At 39.3% G+C, this 25,734-nt stretch overlaps 2 protein-coding genes across 3 annotated transcripts; both read right to left on the bottom strand.

Moving 5' to 3' along the window:
• Positions 1 to 1,662: 1,662 nt before the first annotated feature.
• On the bottom strand, positions 1,663 to 14,115 carry LOC6039780 (hypoxia up-regulated protein 1). 2 transcript variants are annotated; one of them, XM_038262021.1, is made up of 4 exons: positions 13,969 to 14,115; positions 13,819 to 13,840; positions 13,413 to 13,760; positions 1,663 to 4,670 (listed from the first exon to the last, which is right to left on the bottom strand). In XM_038262021.1, the coding sequence occupies exons 3-4, from the start codon at positions 13,754 to 13,756 to the stop codon at positions 2,192 to 2,194; spliced, it is 2,823 nt and encodes a 940-aa protein (XP_038117949.1). In that variant the 5' UTR covers positions 13,757 to 13,760; positions 13,819 to 13,840; positions 13,969 to 14,115; the 3' UTR covers positions 1,663 to 2,191. The 2 variants fall into 2 exon arrangements, with proteins under 2 accessions (XP_038117949.1, XP_038117950.1); XM_038262022.1 differs by having other exon boundaries at positions 13,819 to 13,880; positions 13,969 to 14,100.
• Positions 14,116 to 19,103: 4,988 nt separating this feature from the next.
• On the bottom strand, positions 19,104 to 23,894 carry LOC6039779 (signal transducer and activator of transcription B). Its single transcript, XM_038262129.1, has 3 exons — positions 22,476 to 23,894; positions 21,295 to 21,814; positions 19,104 to 21,164 (listed from the first exon to the last, which is right to left on the bottom strand). The coding sequence occupies exons 1-3, from the start codon at positions 22,784 to 22,786 to the stop codon at positions 20,889 to 20,891; spliced, it is 1,107 nt and encodes a 368-aa protein (XP_038118057.1). The 5' UTR covers positions 22,787 to 23,894; the 3' UTR covers positions 19,104 to 20,888.
• Between the last annotated feature and the right edge of the window lie 1,840 nt (positions 23,895 to 25,734).

Raw genomic sequence — 25,734 nt, 5'->3', positions numbered from 1 at the left:
TAGAAAACTAGTAAATAAGCAAGACTTTTTCTCGTATTATGGAACTGTTTGAAAGAATAGTAAAACCACAACAATATTCCAACGATTATGAAAATTGTATTTTTAAGGAATGGAAAATCTCTTAAAATATTATTAGAAATCTGACTTTTTCTTTTCAAAAAATATGATGATTAAACTGAGCGAAAGAACTGATGAATGAAAGAAAGGAAAAACTCACAAAAATATTGAAGTCAACAAGAATAGTTTGTTTTAACAGAATGGAAAATGTCTCGACATATTTTTAAAGTATAAGTTTTTTTTAATGGACTGTTCATATTTAAAAAATGACAATATTTTTTAAGGAATGAAATACTTTTAAAAAATATTGGTTAGGCTGTTAATTTAAGGAACTACTCATAATGAAGATTTAAAAACAAACTCACAGTAAACAAACGAATTTGCTTGTATGAAAATAAATTCTACAAAAATATTTCAAGAGCCTGGCTTTGTCTGCACGAGATTAAATACAAGTGTTTTATGCTTGAAAAATTACAAAAATATGACGGAATTTTGTTTTACTTTGTCGACATTCGAACTTTGTCTTTTCGACTTTTTCATATTTTGATACATGTTTTGTGAAATTTACCGAGGAATCCGAAAAAAATACTTCTTTGGCTAATATTTATTTCTGAAGCATTTACAACTGAGAATAGATCTGGCTTATTTGTTGGGTAACAAACATTACTTTATTATGGAATGAAAATAAACTATATTATTTATAGTAACCTTGTCCAACGAAAATTGTTGTTATATCATTTGAAAATAAGATATTCACGCTTTCTGGTCAAGATCAAATTGAGATTTTTTTAACCGTAAACATGACTTAATTGGATGAAAATTGGATTGATATCATAGGATTTTTCTAAAAGGGTTGTGCAAGTAGAATTATTCTAGAACTTACAGGGCGTAAGAGGGTTAAATATGAAAAACATTTAAATATTTAAAAACTGAGTTGTGATTTCATGAAATAGTGTTCCAAATTTAAATAAAAAACGAAAAGTTAGATTTTTAAGATTATGATTGATTATTTCTGGAGTTTTTTTAAAGGTCCTATAAACATGTGAAACACAATAGCTTGTAGGACCTTTAAAAAAAAACGTCTAGATTTAATCATAAGCTGAAACTAGTAAAACTTTTTCTGAAAAAAAGTTATTTGCCATGAAAAACACAATTTCTGCATTTTTTTTTTCTCTAAAGCTTTATCTGTCAATATTATTCTTAAACCTATTCTGTCTAATTCATCACAGAGATAAATTCAAACGCAATTTTATGGCTGAGGAGCATGGATTTTACTCATTGTTCAAACACTTTGATTTAAAAAATAATACTTCTCAACAAAAAACAAAACCATATACATAGACCATAATCAAATTAAAATATTTTTTCAATTTGTATGATTTTTAACAAGCAGTCAAGCCATTTATTGAACCCCACACACATTATGACCATTATAGTTGCTGTTCTTTACAATTTTGTTGCAAAATATTAATCAGCAGCCGGATCAGAATAATTTTGGCAACCCCGGGAAATTGGACGCTCTACTCTATTCAAATAGAATTGCTAAGTGATAAATGATTAACGAATCGAAGGAATGTTCGGATTAAAAAAACACAACAAAACATATTAGGAATCAATTTACACTCATGTTTCTGTACCGCTTAACTTAGTGATTCCAGTGGTAGATTTTGGTTTAACAGTCATCGCATGATTAGTTGTTATTTTTGTTTTATCTCATAGCTACTAGCTTACTCTTATCAGCCTGTTTGATGTCACCGTTTCATTTCCTTCTTGGTCTTCCTACACTAGTTTAACCGTCCTGTTTTACTGTTTCACGTATTTTTTCGCACAAAGGGCTCCTAAAATTGTTCCACTACAAACTGCACTGCACTTTACTGCACACCACCAATCATCATCGCTCGGGGGACGCTCTCTAATCGGAATGGTCAAAACTCTAAATCGGAGTGTGGTGCAAAACGTTCATTCGCTTCTACAAATTTCTGTCACAATTCGATAAGATTCAAATGGGATGAGGAAGTAGGGAGAAGAAGTAGTTCAAAAGGGGGGACGAGGTTGGTATGAAATAAATAATTAAACTAGGACAAAAAAGGGATGGATTAATTTGTGCTAACCTAGCTAAAGGTCGTGCAGGTCTCTACAGCTCGGTGTGCTGCTCGCCGCTGCCATCTTCCGTTTTGCTGGGTTCAATCTTGGGCGTCTCCTCGGTGGCCTGCTCCTGCTCCTCGCTGGAGTCGTTCTCGTCCACTTTAGGTTCCTCGATGACCGGTTCCTCCGACTTGGTATCTTCGGACTTGTCGTCGTCCTTTTTGGCGTCCTTTTCGACCTTCGGTGGTGGAGTCGGTTTCACCTTGGGGCGCCACAGCTTCAGCTTGTTCACCAGGTACTTGACTTCACGATCCAGCAAAGCCATCTTGTCGGTCAGATCCTTCACCGTAAGGCGGACCGGTTCGTGGCGTGCCAGCTTGGTCTGCTCGCCCTGTTCCGTGTCCATCCACTCGGACGTTTCGGCGATGACTCGCGTGAGGGTGTCGATTTCGACCTGCGTGAAGACGTCCTTCTCCGGGTTGCCCTCCTTGGTGAAGTTCTTGGCTTTGTCGAGGAATCCTTCGGCACCGCTGATCATTTGAGCTAGGGCGTTCAGCGCGTCCGGACGTTCCTTGTGTTCCCAGTGACGCGAGTACACTTGGTTGGCTACGGCGCGAATCTCCTCGAGCTTGTTTTCGTACGTCTCCGCGTCGGCGTCGGCACCGTCCTCATACAGCCACTCGGAAACTTCCGAGCAGGTCTTACGGATCGTGTCGGCTTCTTCCTGGGTGGCACACGAAGCGTACTCTTTCTCGTCCAACTTCACCTGAGCATCGATGACAAACGTCTCCAACGCGTTGAGGGCCGTCTCGCGACGTTTCTTGGCCTGGTCAGCTTCGTCAATCACCCGAATCTTCTTCACCGCACCCTCAAAATCAGCCCCGTCCAATGCAGGCACGTAGACAACCTCGACCTTGTGCGGAATTTGCTCTTTGATCGTGACGATCTTTGGCTTTTCCGTCTTGTTCTTGGCAGCTTCTCCAGCTTCCTCGGCAAGCGTTGCGTTCTCCGCCGAAGTTGCATTCGCCGTTTTGTCCTCCTCCGCCTTCTTCTCATCCGTTTGTCCTTCCGCATCCTTGGAACCATCTTCCTGCGAACCTTCCTCCGTCGTGGTCACCTTTTCATCATCCGAGTCTCCCGAGAACAGCTTGCTAATGGTGTTGCCCAGCTTTTGCAGCGTGCTTTCGTCGTCTTCCTTTACCGTCTTCTCCAGCACCAGCTCAACGTTGGCCAGCGAGAACAAGCCGGAGTCGTCCAACGCAAAGTGTGCCTTGATTCCCTTGGACTCGATGTTTTCCGCCTTGTTGGAGTTCAACTTCTTCGCCACCTCCGTCAGGCTAACCTTGGTCAAGTTCAACGAACCCAAGTTCGCGATTTCCTCCTGGCTCAGCACCGTCTCCAGCTCGGCGTAATCAACCGAAAACTCAAAATCATCCGTGTGCTTGTTGAACGTAATCACCTTCTTCTGCGGGTAAGCGTTCATCGCTCCAAACAGCGTCCGGCGGACGAGTCGCGTCGAGCCACTCTCTCCTTCGCGAGCAAACACGACCTGGATCGGGTACAGCACGGCATCCTTAACGACAAACTTCTTCACCTTAAATCCAGTGGCCAAATCCGCCGCCCGATAAACCGCTCCCATACACGCTGCCTCGTCCGCGTTCAAATTTCTGCCCAGCTCTTGGCCAATGTGGGACTTCAAAATGTCCTGCACCTTCGGTACTCGCGTGTTTCCTCCAAACAGCACAACCTGCGAAATCAAATCCAACGACAAACCCGAAGCGGCCAACGCACGGTCCAACGGCGCCGTCACCCTCGTATACAAATCCTTGCACAACTCTTCAAACTGCTCCCGAGACACCAACAGCCGGAAGTCCTGCTCATCGAGCAATCCCTCAATCTGCGCGTAATGCTCCGTGTTCGCACTCAGCACGTTCTTCAACCGGCCAGCCTCCTTGAACAACTTCGCCATGGCTCGCGGATTGCCAAACACGTCGGTCTTGGTCTTACCCATCTTGTTGAACTCCTTGCCCAAATAGTCCCGCAGCCGCACCTGCATCTCCAGCCCACCGAGCGTCCGGTCGAACCCAACGCCAAGCACCTGCACCACCGGCAGCACCTCACGCGTGGCCTTGTCCTTCACCAGCTGGTAGCTGATCACGCTCGCCGAAGTCTTGTACGCGCCCATGTCGTAAAACACAAAGTACTGCGCCGTCTCGTTGAACTCCTTGCGCCTGAAGATGCCGTAATTCAGCGCCACCGCCGTGTAGTCGTTGATCAGCTGCAGCACCTTAAGGTTTGCCAACCGAGCTGCGGCCACCAGAGCCTGGCGTTCGGCCTGGCCGAAGAATCCGGGCACGACCAGAGTGCACTCGGTGATGACCTGGCCGGTCGAATCTTCGGCGTACTCCTTGGCCGACGCGAGAATCTGCGCGATCAGTTCTTCGATCGAGTACAGGTCATCGCCGTTCCGGAAAACGACCGTGTTTCGCTTCGGGTCCGCGACGATGTCGTAGTACGGGAAGCGCTTCCTATGGGGAAAGGAGAAAAGGACGAGATATATGGGTTATTCCCGGGGTTATTTTCAGGGTTATTCCATATCAACTGGCAATTAGCGCAATCACGACGATGATCGTAGAAAGCAAAGTTGTTAATCGACACAATTATCGTCGATAATATTATTGTCTAACGATAACGATAATGGTTATCGTTATCGTTATTCCGATAATTCTATCGGCGATGATTCTATCGACGATAACGGACGATAACTTATGATAAATATCTAATTCTACATTAAATTTTCAAAAGGTTCTATCTTCAAAGGAAACCCATGACAGATAGGTTGTTTTGAAAATTTAATCTGGATTTCTAAAATTGACTAAACCAACCAAATAACGTTGAATTTTAAAGCTTCCTCTTAATAAATATTTTTTTGATAATATAAATACTCAAAAAAAAAAAACACAAAATACCGTATTTATTTTAAAGTACTCATTTTTTTTCTTATTTGCAATATGGGTATCAAACGATACGAAATTTTGCACGAATTTTAACTGTTTTTTTTTTTTTTTTTTGAATATAGGGTATTTTAACCATTAGTGGACCCCCTAGTAGAGCCGAAACACATTTTTTACAAATTTTTAATATTTTAAGCACTTTTTCATAACCCTCTGTACAAAACAATGAAATCTGAAGTCTTTTGAACAATTTTGACTATTTGTTTCATCAGTTATTCGTTTTTGAGCAGAAAAATAGCCATTTGAAAAAAAAGTTTTTTTTGCCTGTTATGGACCCCCTTTTCCTATAGTGGACCCGGGTCCATAATCCGATTGTGGACCCGGGTCCACTATAGGCAAACTGTTATTTTTATACCAAATTTAAACGATTTTGGATGTTTTGATGCATGGTGTAGGTCTAATGATATATATAACGAATAAAAGATGGATTTTGCTCACTTTTCATCATAAGAAAATATGTTTTGTTAACAAATTTGGCTTTAAACAACGGAAAAATCTAACAGACATTTAAACACATTTATTTCCGTAAAAGATCAGAGAAAACTTTTCAAAAGCTACTGTAAAATTAAAAATAAATTTAAAAATGTTTTTTTGATTCAAATTTTTCCATATTTTTTACATAAATGGTGGACCGAAACTAAACAATACAGTTGCTTTACAGTTGCTGATAAAACCACGCACGTTTATTTAAAAAAAATATTTTGTTATTGATTTATTATTATAAAATATCATTTCAAACTACAATTATGATGCTTCAGTTAAGTACAATTTACTATAGTTTCGATAAATTTAAAATTCTTACGGCTTCAGAATTGTTGGTACTTTTAACATGAAAACAGCTATATTTATACTCATAATTGAAAAAAATATGCGTTTAGGTTGATTACAACAAGCATTTATTGTATGTTTAAGACAAACTTTTGCTTAAATACAACGTTTTCTTCATTTTTGAAGGTTAAATTTACAGGGTCCACTTTTGGAAAAGTTTGAATTTTCGTTGTCCTATATTGGACCCCCCTAATTTTTGCTCGAAAATGAGCAGTTCTTCGCTTTATTTTAGTAAAGTTCCTTAAACTTACATTATTTCGACTTGCTGAAGTTAAATGATCAGTCTAAAATGATTGGATAGTTAATTCAATAATAAAATATAAATGCTGTTTTGTTGTGAAAATGCTAGTGGCCATGGCTGATTTCAGATGTCGAACTCAAAACACTTATTTTGGTGAAAAGGACGATTTAATGTCAGTCAACATTGTTTTAAATGATGCTGAATATGCCAAATAAAAGATTTGTAGACAACAACACGCTTGAAATTGTGATTTTATTGAATTTTTCATCAAAAACGCTTCAGAGGGTCCACTATAGGAAAGGGGTCCACTAATGGTTAACGTACCCTAATACTCAAGTTTTCACAAAATTCACTCAAACCCCGATGGTTTGACACGAACTGTTGTCAAACGAACGGGGTCACGTTTTAGTTTGACATCCCTTTTACACGGAGTTCACACACACTACCAAATGTTTGTTTTGATAGTGTGCGTGAGCGACGTGTAAAAAGTGACAGTTCGTCACTTTTTAGTTTGACTTTGACCAACCAACGGAGTACAAACTAAAAAAGTTGGTGTCAAACGAGAAAGTGACCAACCACCGGGGGTTGAGTGCACTGTATTGCGAATTGCGATAACGGACGATAATTTATGATTAATATATTAATTGACTAAACCAACCAAATAACGTTGAATTTTAAAGCTTCCTTTTAGTAAATATTTTTTTTGATAATATAAATACTAAAAAAAATCATAAAATACCGTGTTTTTTATTAAAAAACTCAATTTTTTTATTAACAATATGGGTATCAAACGATACGAAATTTTACATGCATTTTCACTGTTGTTAATTTTTTTGAATGAATTACTCAAGTTTTCACAAAATACCGAACTTTCTCGAAAATACTCATTTTTTTATAATTCGCAATATGGGTATAAAGCGATTCGAAATTTTGCATGTAGGTATTTTAACTGTTTTAGAGTTTTTTGAATGAAATGCCCAATATGTCTCGTACCGTATTTTCTCGAAAATACTAAAATTTTTATAATTCAAAATATAGGTATCAAACGAAACGAAATTTTACCATTTTTTTTTTTAATCAAAATGCTCTAAATCAGTTGAAGTACATGAAAAATTTTGAATCGTTTGATAATTATATTGCGAATTATAAAAATTTGAGTATTTTCCGGAAAATATGGTATTTTGTAAAAAAAAAAATTATTTCATTCAAAAATTTCTAAAAAAAATTAAAATACATTTAAAATTTCTTTTTTTTTTTTTTTTTGGGAGGGTGGTCCAGCCGCACATCGTTGATGTTGAAACCTCTAAACTGGGCCCTCGTCCTGTCACGTCCGTCAGTAGTCTTGTCGTACATTACAAATAGAATCAGATCTGCCAATGAATTAGTACACTTCGACCAAATAAACACTGACGCTGTATGGATCTGACTCTAGAATAAATGCACAGTTGTGTGTTATTCATAAGTCCAAAATGTTCAATTATTCATATAAGTTCAAATATTCATTTGCTAACTAACTTGAATTGAAAATCTAAACTTTAATCTAAAATCCTCTAAACTTAATGTTCTAAGCTAAACATTCCTATAACTGTCAAAAACAATAAAAATTTATGAATAGTAACTGATATACAAATTGGATAGAAATGATTTGCGCGATTTGAAAAAGAAATGGCCAATTACGTCAAAAAATCCGTAGTTCCTCGATTCGCAACAATGGTCGATACAACCATAATCCGAAAACCGTTAGTTCAACAGATCAACGAATTTTGTCCGATATCGTTACATTATTGATTGATCGAAATTCTATGGAAATTTTGACATAAAAGGATGCCTAGTATTCTACATCAATCAAAGTTTATTTACAGCATTACTCTAGCTCAACAATTGCAACTAACTTTAACTTCAAATAGAATTGGAAAGGATTCAGATTTATGATAAATGCTAATGCTAAGCAACTACACAATTTTACTATCCTGAAGTCTCAACCCAAAACCCACATTGTGATAGTGAAAAAGTCACAGAAGCAGCGGTGTCTTGTGCAATTGTGATATTTTCACTATCGGAGAACTACCTAGTTCACGAAGACAGCTTATCGGTCAACGCTTAAGCCCTGGGGCTGCGACAAAGCGAGTTCTCGTAGCATGAAGTGGTGTCCATAGTGCTTATAAAAAAGAATTTATACCCAAATTTTAACTAATGCACTAGGATCAAATCATGCCCCTTGACTTTACAAGGCCCAGGGAATTAAAATACATTTAAAATTTCGAATCGTATTGCGAATTATTATGATTTGAATATTTTCGAGAAAATATGGTATTTTTATTTAAAAAAAAAAAATAGCACTTAGAAAATTTACGGGATCCGTATCACGACAAGATTTTCGGTAGAATTTATTTGATTTTTTGGACTTAGCAAAATTTTGGCTTTTAGCCAGTAAAATTTCGGAAAAATCGTCGAAATTACAGGAAATTTTCGTCCGATTTTTACAAAAACATCAGTTTGTTCCTAAAATAATGTCCCTAACAAAACGTCTTCATTGAAATTTTGAAATTCGAAGTTGGTTTTTAATAATTATTGATATACCCCCTACAAAAATCGTTCCGGCACTTAGAAAATTTACGGGATCAGTATCACGATAAGATTTTTGGTAGATTTTTTTAGATTTTCAGGACTTTGCGAAATTTTTGCTCTCAGCCAGTTGAATATTTTTCAACATTTTGAAAAATTATTTTGATAAGAAACATTACCAGGCTTTTGGAATTTTACTGTGGATTTTGGACTTATGCAATTTTAGGAATATTTTCATAAACTGTTATTTTTGATTTAAAAAATGGAATATAGAGACTTTGGATTTTTCGTGATTTGGAAAATTATTATGACATTTTGGCAATTCAACGCTTTCTCCACAATTTTTAATGAGTTTTAAAGTAAAATAATTTTTCAACTTTGAAAAATCTTGTTTTGATGTAAGTGCGTATATTCCTGCAATATTACTCATATTTGTGATGAGGAAGAAGGGGGGAGGGGGGGGGGTCTGAATTGTGGCGGGGTGCATTAAAAACCAATAACATTATTTTTGGGATCAAAATCTACTTTATGAACTTGATATGATTTTTGGAAGATTTCAGTTCTTTGCTACCATAAACTCAACTTGATGTGGCATTGTTGGTCAAATAAACTCAACAAGATTTTTCGCAGATACGCCTCGAACAATTTATGTTCGTGGCCATGTTCGGTTATCTCTTAACCATACCCTGGGGTGAACTTGACTTGTTCGTGTTTTTACGAGCATGGGTAGATTTTTCCAAGATGCAACTTTCTGCCCCCCGGACCCCCCCCCCCCCCTCCCCCCTTCTTCCTCTTCACAAATATGAGTAATATTGCAGGAATATACGCACTTACATCAAAACAAGATTTTTCAAAGTTGAAAAATTATTTGACTTTAATTGTGGAGAAAGCGTTGAATTGCCAAAATGTCATAATAATTTTCCAAATCACGAAAAATCCAAAGTCTCTATATTCCATTTTTTTAAATTAAAAATAAAAGTTTATGAAAATATTCCTAAAATTGCATAAGTCCAAAAATCCACAGTAAAATTCCAAAAAGCCTGGTAATGTTTCTTATCAAAATAATTTTTCAAAATGTTGAAAAATATTCAACTTGCTGAGAGAAAAAATTTCGCAAAGTCCAAAAAATCAAATAAATTCTACCGAAAATCTTGTCGTGATACGGATCCCGTAAATTTTCTAAGTGCCGGAACGATTTTTGTAGGGGGTATATCAATAATTATTAAAAACCAACTTTCGAATTTCAAAATTTCAATGAAGACGTTTTGTTAGGGACATTATTTTAGGAACAAACTGATGTTTTTGTAAAAATCGGACAAAAATTTCCTGTAATTTCGACGATTTTTCCGAAATTTTGGTTCAAAGCAAAAATAAACATCAAAATAATTTATCATGTTTCCAAACTCCCGAAAATTTTCGAAGTCCCAAAAAAATGCTTTTTCTGTAAAAAGTAAAGAATTAAAAAATATACGCAAAAATTTCAAAGTCCAGAATAAATAAAATCAAACTTTAAAATATCAGCTGATGAAAATTATTCTAAGTATCGGAAATTGAAAATTCGGTCAGTGACTGCAAATTTTGCTACGTCCAGCATAAATTTGAAACAAAGTCAAAATAATCATTTCATGATGTTCGGGTAAAATTTTCGAAAAAAAATTTAATTTTCGAAATTTTTGCTAAGTCTAAAAAAACTACCACTAACAGCTCAATATCAACTGTAGATAATGCAGTATGATCATGGAATATACTTTCCATGATACGCAGTCGGTTTCAAAAGTCGTCATAACTCGAGGAGTTTACAACAAGATGCAAATAAACAAGCCAAGATAGTTCGAAGTTATCGCCACCAACTCACTTTCCGCCCGGGCCGGGCATTCTTTAATTACAAATGATTTTGGTTCTATCTTTCCACAGTCGGCTGTCTAAGACTAAACCATTTCATTTAAAATTTAACAACCGATAAACGGGAAATTGCTCATCCGCAGCATCCGATTGCTTGCCTTGAGAATAATATATAATACCTTTCAACAAACACTATGATTTTGGGTCGCATCATCATCTTCTATGATGAATCCTGACCAAATACCCTTCACTACTAACAAATTTTTAGGTTCCTGGCGCTCGTGGGGTGTAAGCACAGAGTAAATCAGCTGCCCTAGTAGCAACCTGCGCTAACTAACATTCCCGTCCCTTAAAATCGAGGTCTACAAACTGACATGGCGGGCGCCGTTGGTGGCCAATGACTGTTACCTATTCGCAACTGATCTAGCTTTAGCAATCATGGTGTTTTATCTTTTCAGCGCATTCATACATGCTGTTGATAAGGGAAACACCACTAGATCGTCGAAGCCTATAATCAGTAGTGCTGAAAGGATATTACGGTTCTGTTCAGCAACGGAGGGGCAACCATGGGTGATCTCTCATGCTCATGCTCATGCTATTTTGTAAAAAAAAATAGCATTTCATTCAAAAAACTCTAAAACAGTTAAAATGCATGCAAAATTTAGCATCGTTTGGTACGTACATTCAAAAGAAAACAAAAATTAAATATTGAAAAACAACCGAGAGTTTCAAGATTTACATGGAAAAAGTGTTTAAAATGAATTTTACACTAGTTCAGTTGTTTTGCTATAATTAATTGAAAAAAAAAAGATTTGACGAAACAAAAATTTTAGAGAAAAATCTTTTTGCCATAATAAACATCGATTTTTTTTCTAAAATTCTAAAGATTTTTAAATCAACCCAAGCATGCTAACCCGAGCAGACGGAAATAACCTGGGAATAACATTTTTTGATATTTGAAAATACTAGGCCTATAACATTTTATGTTATTTATAACAAGATTAGTTATTCGTCGTTATGATTTTTTTGTTATTGGATTGTTATGTAATAACAAACAAATGACATTTTTAATTATTCTTCGAACAAATCTTTCTTACTTACCAACTAATCCGATCATCCCAATAACAGTTGGATGTATTCTTCCATAACAAAAAAATGTCAGACCAATAACAAATGTTGTAATGATAACATAAACTGTTATTAAACCCATATGCAAAATTTGATTTTTTAAGAAGATTTCATAACACTGTTATTTCTTTTATTTTAACAGTATTTGTTATTGAAATGGTATGAATTTTGTTATTACCGTCTGCCCGGGTTGTTATATTTTTCATAATTCTTTCAAAATCGCACGACAACATCGAAATGCTGTTACATTCCTAAATCGAACATTTTGTTTTTCAAAAAAACACTTGCATGGTTTTTATTAAGCAAGTTAATAAGGCCGTTGCAAATATTTTTCAAAGTTTATGTCGTCCCCTGCTTCCAAATTGGTCCGAATAATCAGGGGGCAAAAAATATTTTTTCAAAAAGCTTCAAAATTTTAATGAAGATACAGTCCAGACTCGATTATGCGAAGTTCGATTATCTGAAGGTTTGTTTGGGACTTTGGATAATCGAATCACGAACAAAAAAAAAAATTCGTATTTTTTCATTTGCTTGTTTTTAACATAAAATTTGAGTTTTACGACCCCATTCTAGTCAAATTTGAGTTGATTGCCTTATACAAAATAAAATGCATTTTTTCAATATTGCATCACCGCCATTTTGGCCACCATCTCAGATTTAAAAATTCTAAATAATTTTAGCGTAGTTAAGGGGTCATACCTATGCTCAACAATCAAAAATTAGACAACGAAAAAAATTATTTTTTTTCGTGATTCGATTATCCGAAATGAAATTTTTCCGAGGCCTTCGTATAATCGAGTCTGGACTGTAGAACCCAAACAGACGGTAATAAATAAATTCATGCAATTTCAATATCAAATACTGTTAAAATACCAAAAATGTTATCGAATATTCTTGCAAAATCCATTTTTGCATAATAGTTTAATAACAGTTTATGTTACCAAAACAAAATTTGTTATTGGTCCGATATTGATTGAAAGCCAAAACAACTTTGGAATAACATTTTTTTGTTATGGAAGAATACCTCCAATTGTTATTGGGATGATCGGATAAGTTGTTAAAATAACAAAAATTAATAACAAAGATTTGTTCGAAGAATTGCTAAAAAAATGGTTTTTAGTCTGTTATAACAATAACAACCCAATTACTTAAATTTCATAACGACGAATAACAAATCTTGTTGTAAATAACGTTGGTCTGGCATTTTCAAATAACAAAAAATGTTATTCCCAAGTTATTTCCGTCTGCTCGGGAAATCAAATCAACTTAAAACAATCTAAAAGCTTTTTTTTTTTTGCATTGATAATCAATTTTTGCATGTTTGGGCTGGACTGAAAATATTTTGTATTTTTATGAAATTCCAATGTACAGCACCTCAAAAACTTTTTTTTGCAAAACCATAAATTTTCGTTAATATTTAAGTATTTTTGGAAAGTAATGATTGCAAAACATTTGGACAGGTTATAATGCATTTTTAAACACTTTTTTCATTGAAATGTTGAAACCATGGCTCGTAAACTCAATTTCAAACTCCTTTTTTTGGAAAGCGGAAATTAATGATCAAATTACAAACTCCATTACTCAACACAAAAATTAAATGTCTCGATCAAATCTTCTTCAAGGTACTCAAAACCCCTATCCCCGATCCTCACCTGTACAATTCCACCATCGGATTATCGATCGTTTTGCCGAGCAGATCCACCAGGTAAAAATAATTATTCGCCGGGAAGCGCACTCCAATCGTGTTGGCGTCGTCCCCATAAAGCCGGTCTCCGTTGCGGAACGCAATCGAGGTCGGTGACTTCCGCTTGGACTCCTTATTAAGCGCAATCTCCATCGGAACGCCGGGCGAAACGACGCCCACCTTGAACCACTCGCTGCCCAGGTCCACAGACATGACGGCGGCACCCTGGCAGAAGGACGGTGCCAACGCGATGGCACCGACCAGCAGCAGCGTGGCCACGGCCATCAGGTTTGGCCTTCGTGGCAGGCTCATAGCTCTGGAAGCGAATGTCTCTTTTAGGTTATTTCTACAAAAAACCAATTACAATGTCCTACCTGCTGTTTCGGGGCTAAAGTACTGTTAGGATCGATGTGGAGAAAAAAAGAAAAGAATAATCCTAGAAAAACCCAAAAACTTTCACTCCAGTTTGCACGCAAACTGCTGACGCTACTATTTCACCAAAACAGGCCGATATTGCAACTGACCGATTCTCGAGTACAGGACCCTGACGAAGGGAATTGGCCTGGGTCCACACGGCACGCGACGACGACGACGGCAAATCGGAATCCAGTGCGGTGCTGAAGGCAGGTCAGAACTCAGATCTACTGACGTGTTTCTTTTTGAGCTGTCATACTAGCGGGAGGTGTCAACAAAAGGGGGAACTGTCAAAAGCATGGTGGCGATAAGACGTTAAAGAGACATCTGGAGGGAAATTAAGGGAACTACAATGGCTTTGTTGATTCTCTGTACATCTTGTTGTCTGTGAATTATTCATTTCCTCAACTACAGACCTAGAATCAAGCTTGTTGCATTTGGTCACGATTTGTCAAAGTATTTCATGATTCGTTGCTACTACGTCCCAGTCACGATGTTCTCGCAGGATTCTAGCAGAGTTCTTACAGATCTGGATATTCTTACAGAATTCTAGCAGAAATGTTCTACCGTTCTAGCAGGATTCTGGCAGAACCAGCTCTGCTAGAATATTTCGTGACTGGGGTAGCTTAGATCCCCCAAATATGTTAAAATAAAAATTTAGAGTGCTTTTTCAAAATAACCCTTGCGCCAAGGATTTCCCATAGGATTTTCTATGAACATAAAAACTTTCCAAAAAGTATGCGAGGTATGAATTCTTAATACAGTCGACTCTCTGGCTGTCGATCTTCTCGATATCAATAATTCTCCATCTATCGATGAATTCTTCAGTCCCTTCAATCTGCATACTTCAATTATCTTCATTCCTCGATATTTTCCCTTGCTTGAAGGATCTCTTCCTCGACGGTCCCTTGGATTCTGTTTGCTTTAAAAATCTCTTCCGGTTGTCAATAATTTCACTATCTCATGGCTTGCATAGACGTTTTTCTTGGCGAAACGAAGCTTTGAAGGGTGTTTGACATTAGTTTGTTTTTGTTTGATGGACGTTGCCATGATTCTCTCCCATAGCTGGGTATCAAGACAAAAATATTTTTGCATCGTTCTGTAAACTGATGATTCTCTTCCTCGACGGTCCCTTGGATATTGACAACCAGAGAGTCGACTGTAACTAAATCGAACTATCATTTTGTTTTATTTTTTATTTAAAAGCAATATTTATTAATATATTTTGTATCATCCGCTCGGATATTTAGAATGACTTCGATAAGCTTACATGAATATTCTCAAAAAAAAAAAAGCTTTCAAAGCAGATATAAGATATAATTTTGTTTGTGGTACACTACAGACTCGATTATCTGAATGTGAATGAAAAAAAAAATTTGTTGTCTTTTTTGTTTATTATGGCCTTTTAAACACACTAAAGTGATTTTAAATTCAAAAATCCAAAATGGGGATGATGACGTAGTGCAAAGGCAATCCTAAATTCAAAAATGACTAAAATGGGGTAGTAGAATTCGAATTTTTGTGTTGAAAGTAAGAAAATAAAAAAAAAAACATCCAAAAATTATGTTTCGTCATGATTCGAAGTCCCATACAAAGCTTCGGATAATCGAACTTTGGATTTATTGAGCAAAATACTCCATCTTAAAAATATCAAATCTATCTCACCCAGAAAATATTAATGGAAAGTTTTCGGTGATCAAAATTTCTGATTAAAAGGAAGAAATCTTGTTGAAAATACTTAGCCACCCTGTTCAGACTGGATTATCCGAAGCCTCGATATTCTGAATTTTCGATTATCCGATGTTTTGTATATGACTTCGGATAATCGAATCACGAACAAAAAAATGTTTTTGTAAAATGTCAAATTTGAGTTTTTGTTTACCTATAAAAAAATAAAAATAAAATGCATTTTTTTAGCTCGACAATCAAAAATTATATAACGAAAAAAAAATAACAAAATTCGTGAATCGATTATCCGAAGTTTGGATTATCCGACGTGAAATTTTCCAACGCCTTCAGATAATCAAGTCTGGACTGTAGTTTGTGTCCATTAATCATTTTTGTAACAATTTACCTCGGAATCAGATAAAGTAAAGAAAAGAAAATCTTAATAAAACGAATCCGAATGCTCGATTATCGGAAGTTTCGATTATCCAAAGTTCGATTATCCGAAGGTTTGCATGAGACTTCGGATAATGAAATTACGAACAAAAAAAAGGTTTTTTTCTTGTTTTGTGACTCCATTGTCGCCAAATTTGAATAGTTGATTGCCTATTAAATAACAAAATGCATTTTTTTTTTCAATATTTCATCACTGCTCTATTGGCCGCCATTGGCCGCCATCTTGGATTTAAACATTTTAAATCACTTTAGTGTAGTTTAGGGGTCATACTTAAGCTCGACAATAATTAGACAACGAAAAAAAAGTTCTTGATTCGATTATCCAAAGTTTCGATTATCCGAAGTGATGTTTTTTCGAGGCCTTCGGATGATCGAGTCTGAACTGTATAGGTTATAGCTCCAATTTTTAAGGTATCGCAGTTTTACTGAAAATCAGTTTTTCCCGTTTTTGTTATTTTCTCCTATTAACGCGTAGCACTCGGCCCTTGAATTTAAAATGGGATTTAATGAGGAAAAATTTTTTTTCAGGAAGTTGGATATTTCAGGCAATTTTAGGCATTACCTCCAGTTAATATTTGGGCTCAATACTCGCAAGCCAAGCCCCTTAATGCCCGCAAAAATGTACTTTTTATTAAATTCTAAAAAACATCAGTATGATATCATAAAGGAGGTATTAGACTATGGCACTTTTTGACAGTTTGGAAGTTGGACTGCATTTGTATACATTTTGCTTTGTTTGCGAGTTTGTCAAACTTTCAAACACGAAAAAGTGCAAATTTGTTTGTTTGTCATAGTCTAATATCTCCTTAATTAATCATAAAAAAAACAAAAACAAAACTACCGAAACAAGAATTTAGACTGTATCTCGGAAAGCTTTTTGAAGAGCTGCTCATCTTTGAACTCACTTAAATGATACTAAGACAACTAATTAATTTAGTTTTTTACATTTCATGTATCAAGACTTTTCTCATTTTTACAGTTTTGGCTTTTTGTCAATTCAACCGTTTACCTCTAGCTAACATTTTAACAAATAATTATCGAACTTCTATGAGGAACATTTCTAGAGTTAAAAAAGTATTGAATCTTCAATACTTGAAGTATTGAATCTTCAAAAACAAACTCGAGATTTGGAAAGGTCCTAGCCGTCAGTGCTCTGATATCACAAAACAAAAAAATAAATAAATAAAAGGATCATTTTTTTATGAATCCACTTCTAGCAATAACTTTACTGAGCTTAGAAAAAAACGTGTATCTTTGGCAGTTCAAGGGTTCAGTCCTATTTCCACCCATTTGCTAACAAACTTTTCACAGATCTTTTTAAGCAATTAATTTCTTGCATTCAGTGAAACAGCTTGCTGGGAGAATCAAAATCTAACGTCATCGTGCCTCTAATGCTGCCATATCAGCACATAGACGTTCAATTACAGCTGATAAAAAGGGTTTTAAACTTAAATCGTGTGAAAACTAGCTTAAAAGAAAGTGAGCAAACAAGTTTTTATCAACAGTTATACAAAATAAGTTGTTTAAATAGTTAAAAATCAGCTGATTTAATGGAGTTAGGAGCGTGTGCTTAACCTGCCAAACATACAAGAATTTCTCTCATAATCGAACGTCAACACTGAGTGTCCGATGGTAATACATGATTTTCACTTATTTTATTATTCTACCAATATTTGCTCATACCCTCACAGCTGCTTGGCATATTCGATCTAAAAATAGTTTTTCAACTGGACTTTTCATAACATCTCTCACTAGTTCTCTCATTTTACGCTCTCTCTCTCTTGTTCCTCTCTCAGTTGGTAGCTAACTGAAGAGCGAAAAAATCTATTTCAGTTTCGCGCATGCTCATAACAGAGAGCTGCGAGCTAAATTTAGCTTCTTCCTCGCAATTCTTACTGGATTGATGTTCCTCTGTGTGAGTGATAGGACTGCAAGTTGAGCTAAATTTAGAAAGTTATTCCAGTTGGAAAACAAGCGTCGATAAGGTAGATTTTCGATGCTGCTTTTCCGATAACATTAAAAAATCGTCCAAGGTTCACTATCGAAGTATTAAACAGTAAATCTGCTTTATCACTGTCATTTGAAGTACGGTTTATAGAGTGACTGTTAAGGGGAATTTCTTTTCGTTCTCAAAGCAAGTGAACACGCACCGTTTTTTCATAATTTTTCCAGGTACATTTATTGTGAAGATAAAATTCTACTACAACAATAAGTGTCCTTAGCTGTATATGTTATTTTTGTTTCAATTTATTTTTAATTTATAGGTTTTTTGTTTGCATATAATTAATTTAGATTTTACAGCACATCATCATGTGTGTGGTTGTGTGTGTGCCGCTTGGTTTGATTTTTCTTAAATGTTTAAATTTCACTTACAATTTACAAACTGTACTAACCGATATACACATTTTCTCAATAAAGGCCAACGCAATTGGATAATTAAAAAAAATAAACAAAGTTTAACTCAACTAACTAAAATGTAGAGAATTGCATGTTTAAAAGTTTGGAAGAAGGGGGCGAAACAAACTGCCGCAAGACACTTTTTGGAGAAAAAGGGGGTGGGACGAAAATCAATAATTTACAAATAAACTAACAATTTCACTAGAAGTACATTTTGTTTTCTTTCGGAAATGTGCAGTGGGAAGGCTAAACTATACGGTTCTGCGAATAAAGCTAGTCTCTAGAAACCTGACTGGAGGCGGGTTGTGGGTAACCATTGGTTCTTTGAGTGGGTGGGAAAAAGGGAATATTAGGAGAAATAGACAAGATTCGTTTGCTTCTTTTTTGGGGGAAAATCATTTGGTGGAATGAAGTTTAAATTAAACTATACACGAGTAAAATAAGAGAAAGGGGGAAAACAAAAATGATTGTAACAGAACAATCCAAGAAAATACGGAAAGTTTAATCTTCAAGAGTTTTTCTTTACTAACTTCATACAAATAGATAATTTTACAATGTTTACGTTAACAAATTCAAGCACTTTGGGTATTTGTTACTTCTTATCGTCTCATCATCTCTTCTCAAGCATGATTTTGTGTGTTTGTTTGTTTTTGTCTGGTTGTCTGCTGCGTTTTTGGTCCTAAACAAAGATGCCCCATTTTGTGGTTTAAATGTCAAATTTTAAAAGTTTTTTTTTTGAAACTCCGAAATTGCTTCGCAATTCGGTCAGTGCACTTGAGTTTTGTTTTTTTTTTTATTTTTTTTCTCCTGATGGCGGAATGTTTTCACTTCTGCTTCTTTTTGGCAAATTAAATTAGTAACAAATTTGAACAAGTTTTTTTTTTGGGGGATCTCGTGATCGGTTTATGTACGCTGTGCGTACAGGGTTTTTGTTTTGTAATGCCATATGATTTTCTCAATTTTGGAAGTGGTTGAATTATACTCTCTTCTGGTGATTTGTCAGCTTTGGTCTCAGCTCTGCCTTCGTCTGTTTGCGGTTGATTGGACAAGCAGTAAGGGGTTTTGGCGATCATGTTTGAAACCTAACATATCTCTCCCGCTCTCTCTGGTTGGTCTTGGAGCTGCGCGAGCACAGCCGGAACCGAATTGGTTAGTTTTTAGCGTGTACTAGGTTTGTGTATTTATAGGAAAAATGGGTAAAATTGCGCTTTCAGTTTTTTTTGTTCAAGTATTCTTCACACACTCGCACATTGGAATAGTTTGGTTTTGTTTTCTTCGCTAAATCATCGCTAGAGGGTTATGTGAGCGAAGAAAAACGTTAAAAAAATCTCAACTGAGTGACTCCCTCTCGCTTTTACAGCACACTAACTACGCGCGCAGACACACCGCGAAATTACTCTTTTTCTTATCATATTTTGCCTACTATTTACTGCTAACTCTTTACGCACCTTACGGCTAATATCACAGATACTGTTTACTATAAATTTTCCTCTTTAATGTGTGTGTGTTACTTTTTCTTCATCTTCTCATTCTGTTGTAGTTGTGGTGGCAAAAGGAAACTTTCATCTTTTTGTTCAGCTTTTTCATTAGTTTGTAGGTCAGAAGAAAAGTGAGAGAAAGATGAGTGCGCCGCGAGTAAGAGAGGATCAGCGCCGCACACACACACGCGCCCACTTGAAAAAAGCTATTCGCTGCGTGTGTGTGCCGTATGTGTGTGCGAGCCCTTTTTTTCTAGTAATTTGGCCAAGAATCTTGGCAAGTTTGCGAGTTTTTAAAACAAAGTTTAATTTTGGCAACGATATTCTTTCAAACACTTGAGGAGGGGTGGGACCGACCACCGATGACGTAGCGCGGAGTTGATTACTCAACCGATAAACAGAGCGAGTTATTTAAATCGAACACTTGATTAGTGGTGGTAGTGGTGGCAGCAGGCCGTGCTGCTCATCGCAGCTTAGTTTTCCTTTTGTGCCGCCGCGCGCACACTTTCACTTACATTTTTCCTCGTTTTGCACGGCTTGCTGCCACCACCACGGCCAAGTTGTTGTTGTTTTTCTAGCTCTGCTTGCTTCACACACGATTCGCACGCACGCGACTGCTGCGATGCACGTGCGTTTGGGTGTGTGTGTGAGTTGAGGCGCACTCTGTTGTGCGAAACGTCACATTGTTGTGGCCGGCCCCTAGTGTTTCGCGCGCTGGCGAAATTGGTTTCCGTCAGCCTTGTTGTTGTGGTTGGTTGTCGCGTTTGGCTAGAGGCGAAATTGTTTCTTTTTTATAAATAATCCTTTGATTGATAATAATGCTAACACGTTGTTGGTTGTTCTGTTAAATAATGATGCTCGACGCGAGATGGCGCGTCGCGATGTTCGAAATAAATTAAGATCAATGCATGTGGAAGGCTACGCGCTGCCGTTTAAAAACTAGGAGTTGGTAGTATTGCTGGTGGTCGCCACCAGCACCAGGTGGTGGCGCTGCTACTGCCGAAGGCCGCAAGAGGTGGCACGTTGGCCTACTTTCAAGTCTCCAGCGACGTCACCACCAGGTTGTGGAACACGCTACCCGCCTCGCCGGCCATCATCATCGCGGCCTGGCCGCACGAGTCGATGTTGCCGGTGGTGCTGCCGCAGCCGGTGGCGCCCGCGCTCACCATCGAGCTTCCGGCAGCGGCCGCCGCCGCCCCTATCCGCAGCGCGTCCATGATCACCTCGAAGTCTTTCTGGTGGCTTTGGTTGGTCAGCTCGAGCGCCACGTTCAAGTCCGGCAGCGAGTGAAAGGGATGGTGGTGGTGATGCTGCGAGAGAAAAGAGAGACACTCGTGAACATCTTCCCACCTATCAGTTACGAACCTTGATGATACACGACATTTATCAGCAAGGCGTTCGCAGACAAGAGGTGCACTACTGTCAAACCTCCCCACTTACCTGGTACTTGTGCTCGAGGAGATCCACTTTGGTGCGTTTGGCGTCCAGCGGACCGGACAGCAGGTGGTGCGTCGGGCAGTCGTCAATACCGGACAAGAGCCGGTTGCTGGGCAGGTAAAACTGGGACAGCGCCTCGCGCACCAGCCGGTCGTTGTTGTCGTCGTCGTCCTTCTGGGAGAACTTGCGCTTGCGCGACATCATCGCCTGCTCGAGCTGTTCGGCACCTTGCGTGATTTCCGGATCGACCAGCGGCATGGCCGCGTCCAGCGCGCACAGCTCCCGGTCCAGCGTCTCCAGGTCGGTCTCCACCGACGCCGAGCTCTTCTTTGGACTCTTGCGCTCCTCCGCGCTTCGGGTGTTGTTGTTAATACTGCTTGCGTCATTGTTGTTGTTGTTGTTGCTGGATCTGAGCTCGTCCGCTCGGTGGTGCTGGTAGTTGCTGTTGTTCAGATTCTCATTGTTGCTGTTCTTGTTGCTGGTGTCGATGTTGTTGTTGTTGACGTTGTCCGCTTTGTCGGATCTGAAAAAAAAAGAAAAAGAAAGCCGAACCGTTACTCCACGTGACTCCTTCGAGTAGATAACAGCGCTGACGTCAGGGCTCCCTCAACAACAGAGTCCTACGGGACGACGTCACGCCCGGCTTCTGACGCGGATTTCCCGATAAGAGCTGCGCTCTCCCTGCTTTCAGCATCGCGCTGCTATTTTGGGACCATCTTTACTCACTTTCGCCGCCTATTTATAGCGCTAACGGGGGAAAGGAAGGGAGCTTAATTCGAATTTTCGCCTCCTTCTCGCATCAATCATGCACTATTTCTGGCGGTGGGGCATACGTACGCGGTTTACTCTCACTCTCGTTTACGTGTGGGTTTTGCTCACCCCCCTGTTAATCAGCGACCTCTCGGCGTAGAACAATTCTAGGGAAATTGTACTCGGCAAACAACAAGTTGTTGACGCAAAAAAAGCAAGGGTGGGTTGGTTCCAGGGAAGTTATTTTCGAGCAGTACGTCACGCAGTGAGGAGTTATTTTGAACTTGAACTAATCACTGATCTAAATTTGATCCGACTTCTACCTGTCGTTGCGGGTAGCATTTGTCGAAAGCAGTCTTCCCAAATGAGTCATATTTAGATACGGTTAGAACTGTCACGTAATTCGTCTGACTCAATCGAAGGAGGCTACTCACTTGGTCAGCTGGTTCAGCATCAGGTACTTGTGCTGCTTCTCGCGCCGGATATCGTCCGTCAGCCGTGAGTAGGTGTTGTTGATGCACACCGACCGGCGCAGGTTCCGCTCCGAGTCCTTGATGCGCTCGAGCTTGTGCACGCACAGCTGCAGGATCCGCTTGCGCACCTCCCGCATCCGCAGCTGGGCGGAGATCATCGGCACCTTGGGCCGATTGCGGCGCACCGGCGGGGACGTGTGCGGCGGCCCGAACATGTCCGACTCGTCCTCGCCAGCCAGACCGGCGTTGCCCGGATTCGTCGGCAGGGTCATTATTTGCTACTCCGCCTCTCGTCCGTCAGAAATATGGACCAGCAAAGTTGGCGAATCAACAAAAAACAAAAACACTGCTCGCGATCACTGTTTCTTCGTTCGTCACACAATTCACTCTATTTCATGACGTTCCGCGTCTCTTCAAGTTGTTCACTTTCGATGCTCTGCTTCTTCAGTGCTGCGCGCACTAAATAGTTTCTCTTTTGTTTGGGGCTCGACCGATTTCACAACGTGCAAATCCCTGCGTCTTCACACACACACACTTCAATTTTCCTCTGCTCTTCAACTATTGCTCCTTCTGATCAGTTTTGGTTTCATTCAAATCCAGCCTTCACACTCCAAGTCGCACACAGCTTTTCGTCTTTCCTTCACTGCTTTGCGTGCTCACGCTCTCTTCGTTTCTTCTCGCCGCAGCGCTGCTCTTAGATACGACCTTGCCGTTAGCTGTTTCTTATTAACCGTTTTAAGACACACCGAGATTCGCTGCTCAACCACTTTGTGTCGGTTCTTCTCACCTTCGCGCGGTATCCAACCGACCGACACTCTCTTTGCCTTGCACTTGTCTTCGACTCTTGCTTGCTTTTTTGGTTTCTTGTTGTTGCTGCTTTATCTTAACTCTTTCGGTTGCTCGATTAGCTCTCTAATCGTAGCACTCTAGGGTGTCGCGCACGACACTGCTCTAACTATGTTGTAATTGAGACGTGTGCGTCTCTTTCCGGAAGACACCGGTTCACGGGGGTCCTTGCACACACTTGCGGTATCCTTGCGGTGTGCCTCGGACGCGTTACTCCACTAGGTGTAAACACACTTGCACTTGATGTCCTGTAGTATTGCACTGTGCGATTTTTTTTTATTTTTCGCTTAGTATCCACAAACAATTTTCGGGACCTTAATGTTCTGTTGATGTGCCGACTGGCACCTCTTTATCCTCACTAGAAGTTGTGTATTAAAGTGACACGCGACCTCGATTGACTCTCGGTTATTCCGTGTGTGGGGGGGATGCGCGAGAGAAACACCGCTTTCGCGTGCTGCTCGTTCATGGGCTGATCGGAGACTGACTGCTGACGAAGGCGACAACACCAGCCGTAGTGCCGGAGTGACTCGCCGTGTCTCGTGCACAAGCCGCCGTAGCCTGCTGCCTGCTTTCCGATGTGTATTCGGCTCTCCGCTCTCTCGCGCTCTCCCGTGTCCCATTCATGGGTCGGGGATTTTCAGAGCCACTCACACCCATCGATTAGTGTGTTGCTGCGTTAATGTTGCTTTGTCTTGCCTCGTGTCCACCTTGTACGGCGACGGCGCTGCGGCACTCACTCTCATCACGACAGCTTCGGCTCTTTTCCGTATTCCTTCATTACATTGTGTTTACACGCGTACACGATTCGGGTGAGTTCCGTGCCAGCTACAACGGGAAATCGACGACGACGAGACCATCATCAATCAGCTGAGCTGAGGGGAACGCTGCTGAGAGATGCAGACAAGTTTTCTTTTGTTTGGTTATGTAAAGTCTGTTGCTCTGTTTTACACGCTCGCCGCCGACTTTGGTGTCCGCGTTGGTTCTTGTTGTTGTTGTTGCTGTTGTTGCTCTTCGTCTTGTTCGCGTGCGCTTTGGCACCTCTCGCCGCTCTCTTGGTTTGGGTGGGGGGCAGTGTGCGGATGTGAAGTGCTTGGGGAGAGGGATTTTGTTCGTTTGTCCTCTCGTCGTTTTTTTTTCGGGGAAAAGTGAAGTGATGAGCTTTTCCGATTAGGTTTGTGTATCGAGTTCCACTGGTTTTACGTTGTTGAGTTCACTAATAGATTTTACGTTGACGTTAAGCTATCGCTTTGAATCTATGCTACCTATTATTTACCTGACTTTTTTTTTGAAACCATTCACAGATTATGACAAAAATAGTTCCTTCATGTACGAAAATACCTGGACGCTAAAACAAACACAATAACTGTCGATCTTCTCGATATCAATATTGCTCCAGCTGTCAATAAATTTGTCAGTCCCTTCAAGTAGCATGCTTTGATTTTTCGTTCTATAATTTGATACCTCTTGCTCTCGACGGTCAATATCGACAACGAGAGAATCAACTGTAAACCAAATTTCCTCGAATAACAAAATTTGTTAGGTACGCCATGGAAAACCTTAATGTCAATAAGATCGTATGTTGTCGGATTTTCAATACTGAACCGAAATTCTTTTGATTTTGAACTTATTGCAATGCGATTAGTCCAGAAATTATTTCAGGATTTGTGGAAGTTCAGCATTTGTGTCACTCGCTTGTTCCGGTTTCCGAAAAGTCGATCATCTCTAATAGTCAACTCCAAGCGGTGACCACCACCCCTCAACAGGCCGGGGCCGAACTGCCGGGGAAGGGGCGGCGGCGACGACGGCCACAACTGACTAGTGTCTGGCCACGTACAACGCCACTGCTGCCGCCTCTACCTTCTCCGCCGTACACACTGAATACGTGCTCAGGTCACTCAGTCACTCGAATGCTCAGAGCTTGTGGGTTCGCCGCGCGATGATGCTTTGGGTACTTCCAGCGATTTTCCACCCCTCGGACTCCACGACTCCGTGTTCTCTCGTCCGTCCACGTTCATGTGGCGTGTGTGGTGGCAGAGTAATATAATACCGTTTCGCAGCTGAGCAGCAAACGACGACGAGTTTCTCGATTATGCCGTCGTGTGGCCCGTCCGATGCTCCGTCCCTCTGTGCACACATATGGCTTATTGTCCGTCGTCGTCGGCTTGATGTGTAAGAATTCCCGAATGGTGGTTTTTACCCGTCCACTTTGCATTCAAGTGGAACCTTTAAACGATTAGTTTGGCGGTGCGTTACGGATACACACACCTGCGATGCGGTTATCGGACTCGACGCGGGGGAAGATCCTGCACCAGGATCATCACACGTCAACGCTCACGCTGGATTGGCGAGCGGACGAGGGTTGGCTGAACGATTG

This window comes from Culex quinquefasciatus, chromosome 3 (assembly GCF_015732765.1).
Source record: "Culex quinquefasciatus strain JHB chromosome 3, VPISU_Cqui_1.0_pri_paternal, whole genome shotgun sequence".
NCBI classification, from domain to species: Eukaryota; Metazoa; Arthropoda; class Insecta; order Diptera; family Culicidae; genus Culex; species Culex quinquefasciatus.
This window is presented reverse-complemented; position numbering and strand designations above follow the sequence as displayed.

What these genes read in the sequence shown, in the direction of transcription:
- LOC6039780 (XM_038262021.1), bottom strand. Translation starts at nt 13,756, where the DNA reads ATGAGCCTGCCACGAAGGCCAAACCTGATGGCCGTGGCCACGCTGCTG. An exon ending in CCGATGGTGGAATTGTACAG is followed by an intron (nt 4,671 to 13,412) that starts GTGAGGATCGGG and finishes CTTTCCCCATAG; the next exon opens with GAAGCGCTTCCCGTACTACG.
- LOC6039779 (XM_038262129.1), bottom strand. Translation starts at nt 22,786, where the DNA reads ATGACCCTGCCGACGAATCCGGGCAACGCCGGTCTGGCTGGCGAGGAC. An exon ending in ATGCTGAACCAGCTGACCAA is followed by an intron (nt 21,815 to 22,475) that starts GTGAGTAGCCTC and finishes TTTTTTTTTCAG; the next exon opens with ATCCGACAAAGCGGACAACG. An exon ending in TCCTCGAGCACAAGTACCAG is followed by an intron (nt 21,165 to 21,294) that starts GTAAGTGGGGAG and finishes TTTCTCTCGCAG; the next exon opens with CATCACCACCACCATCCCTT.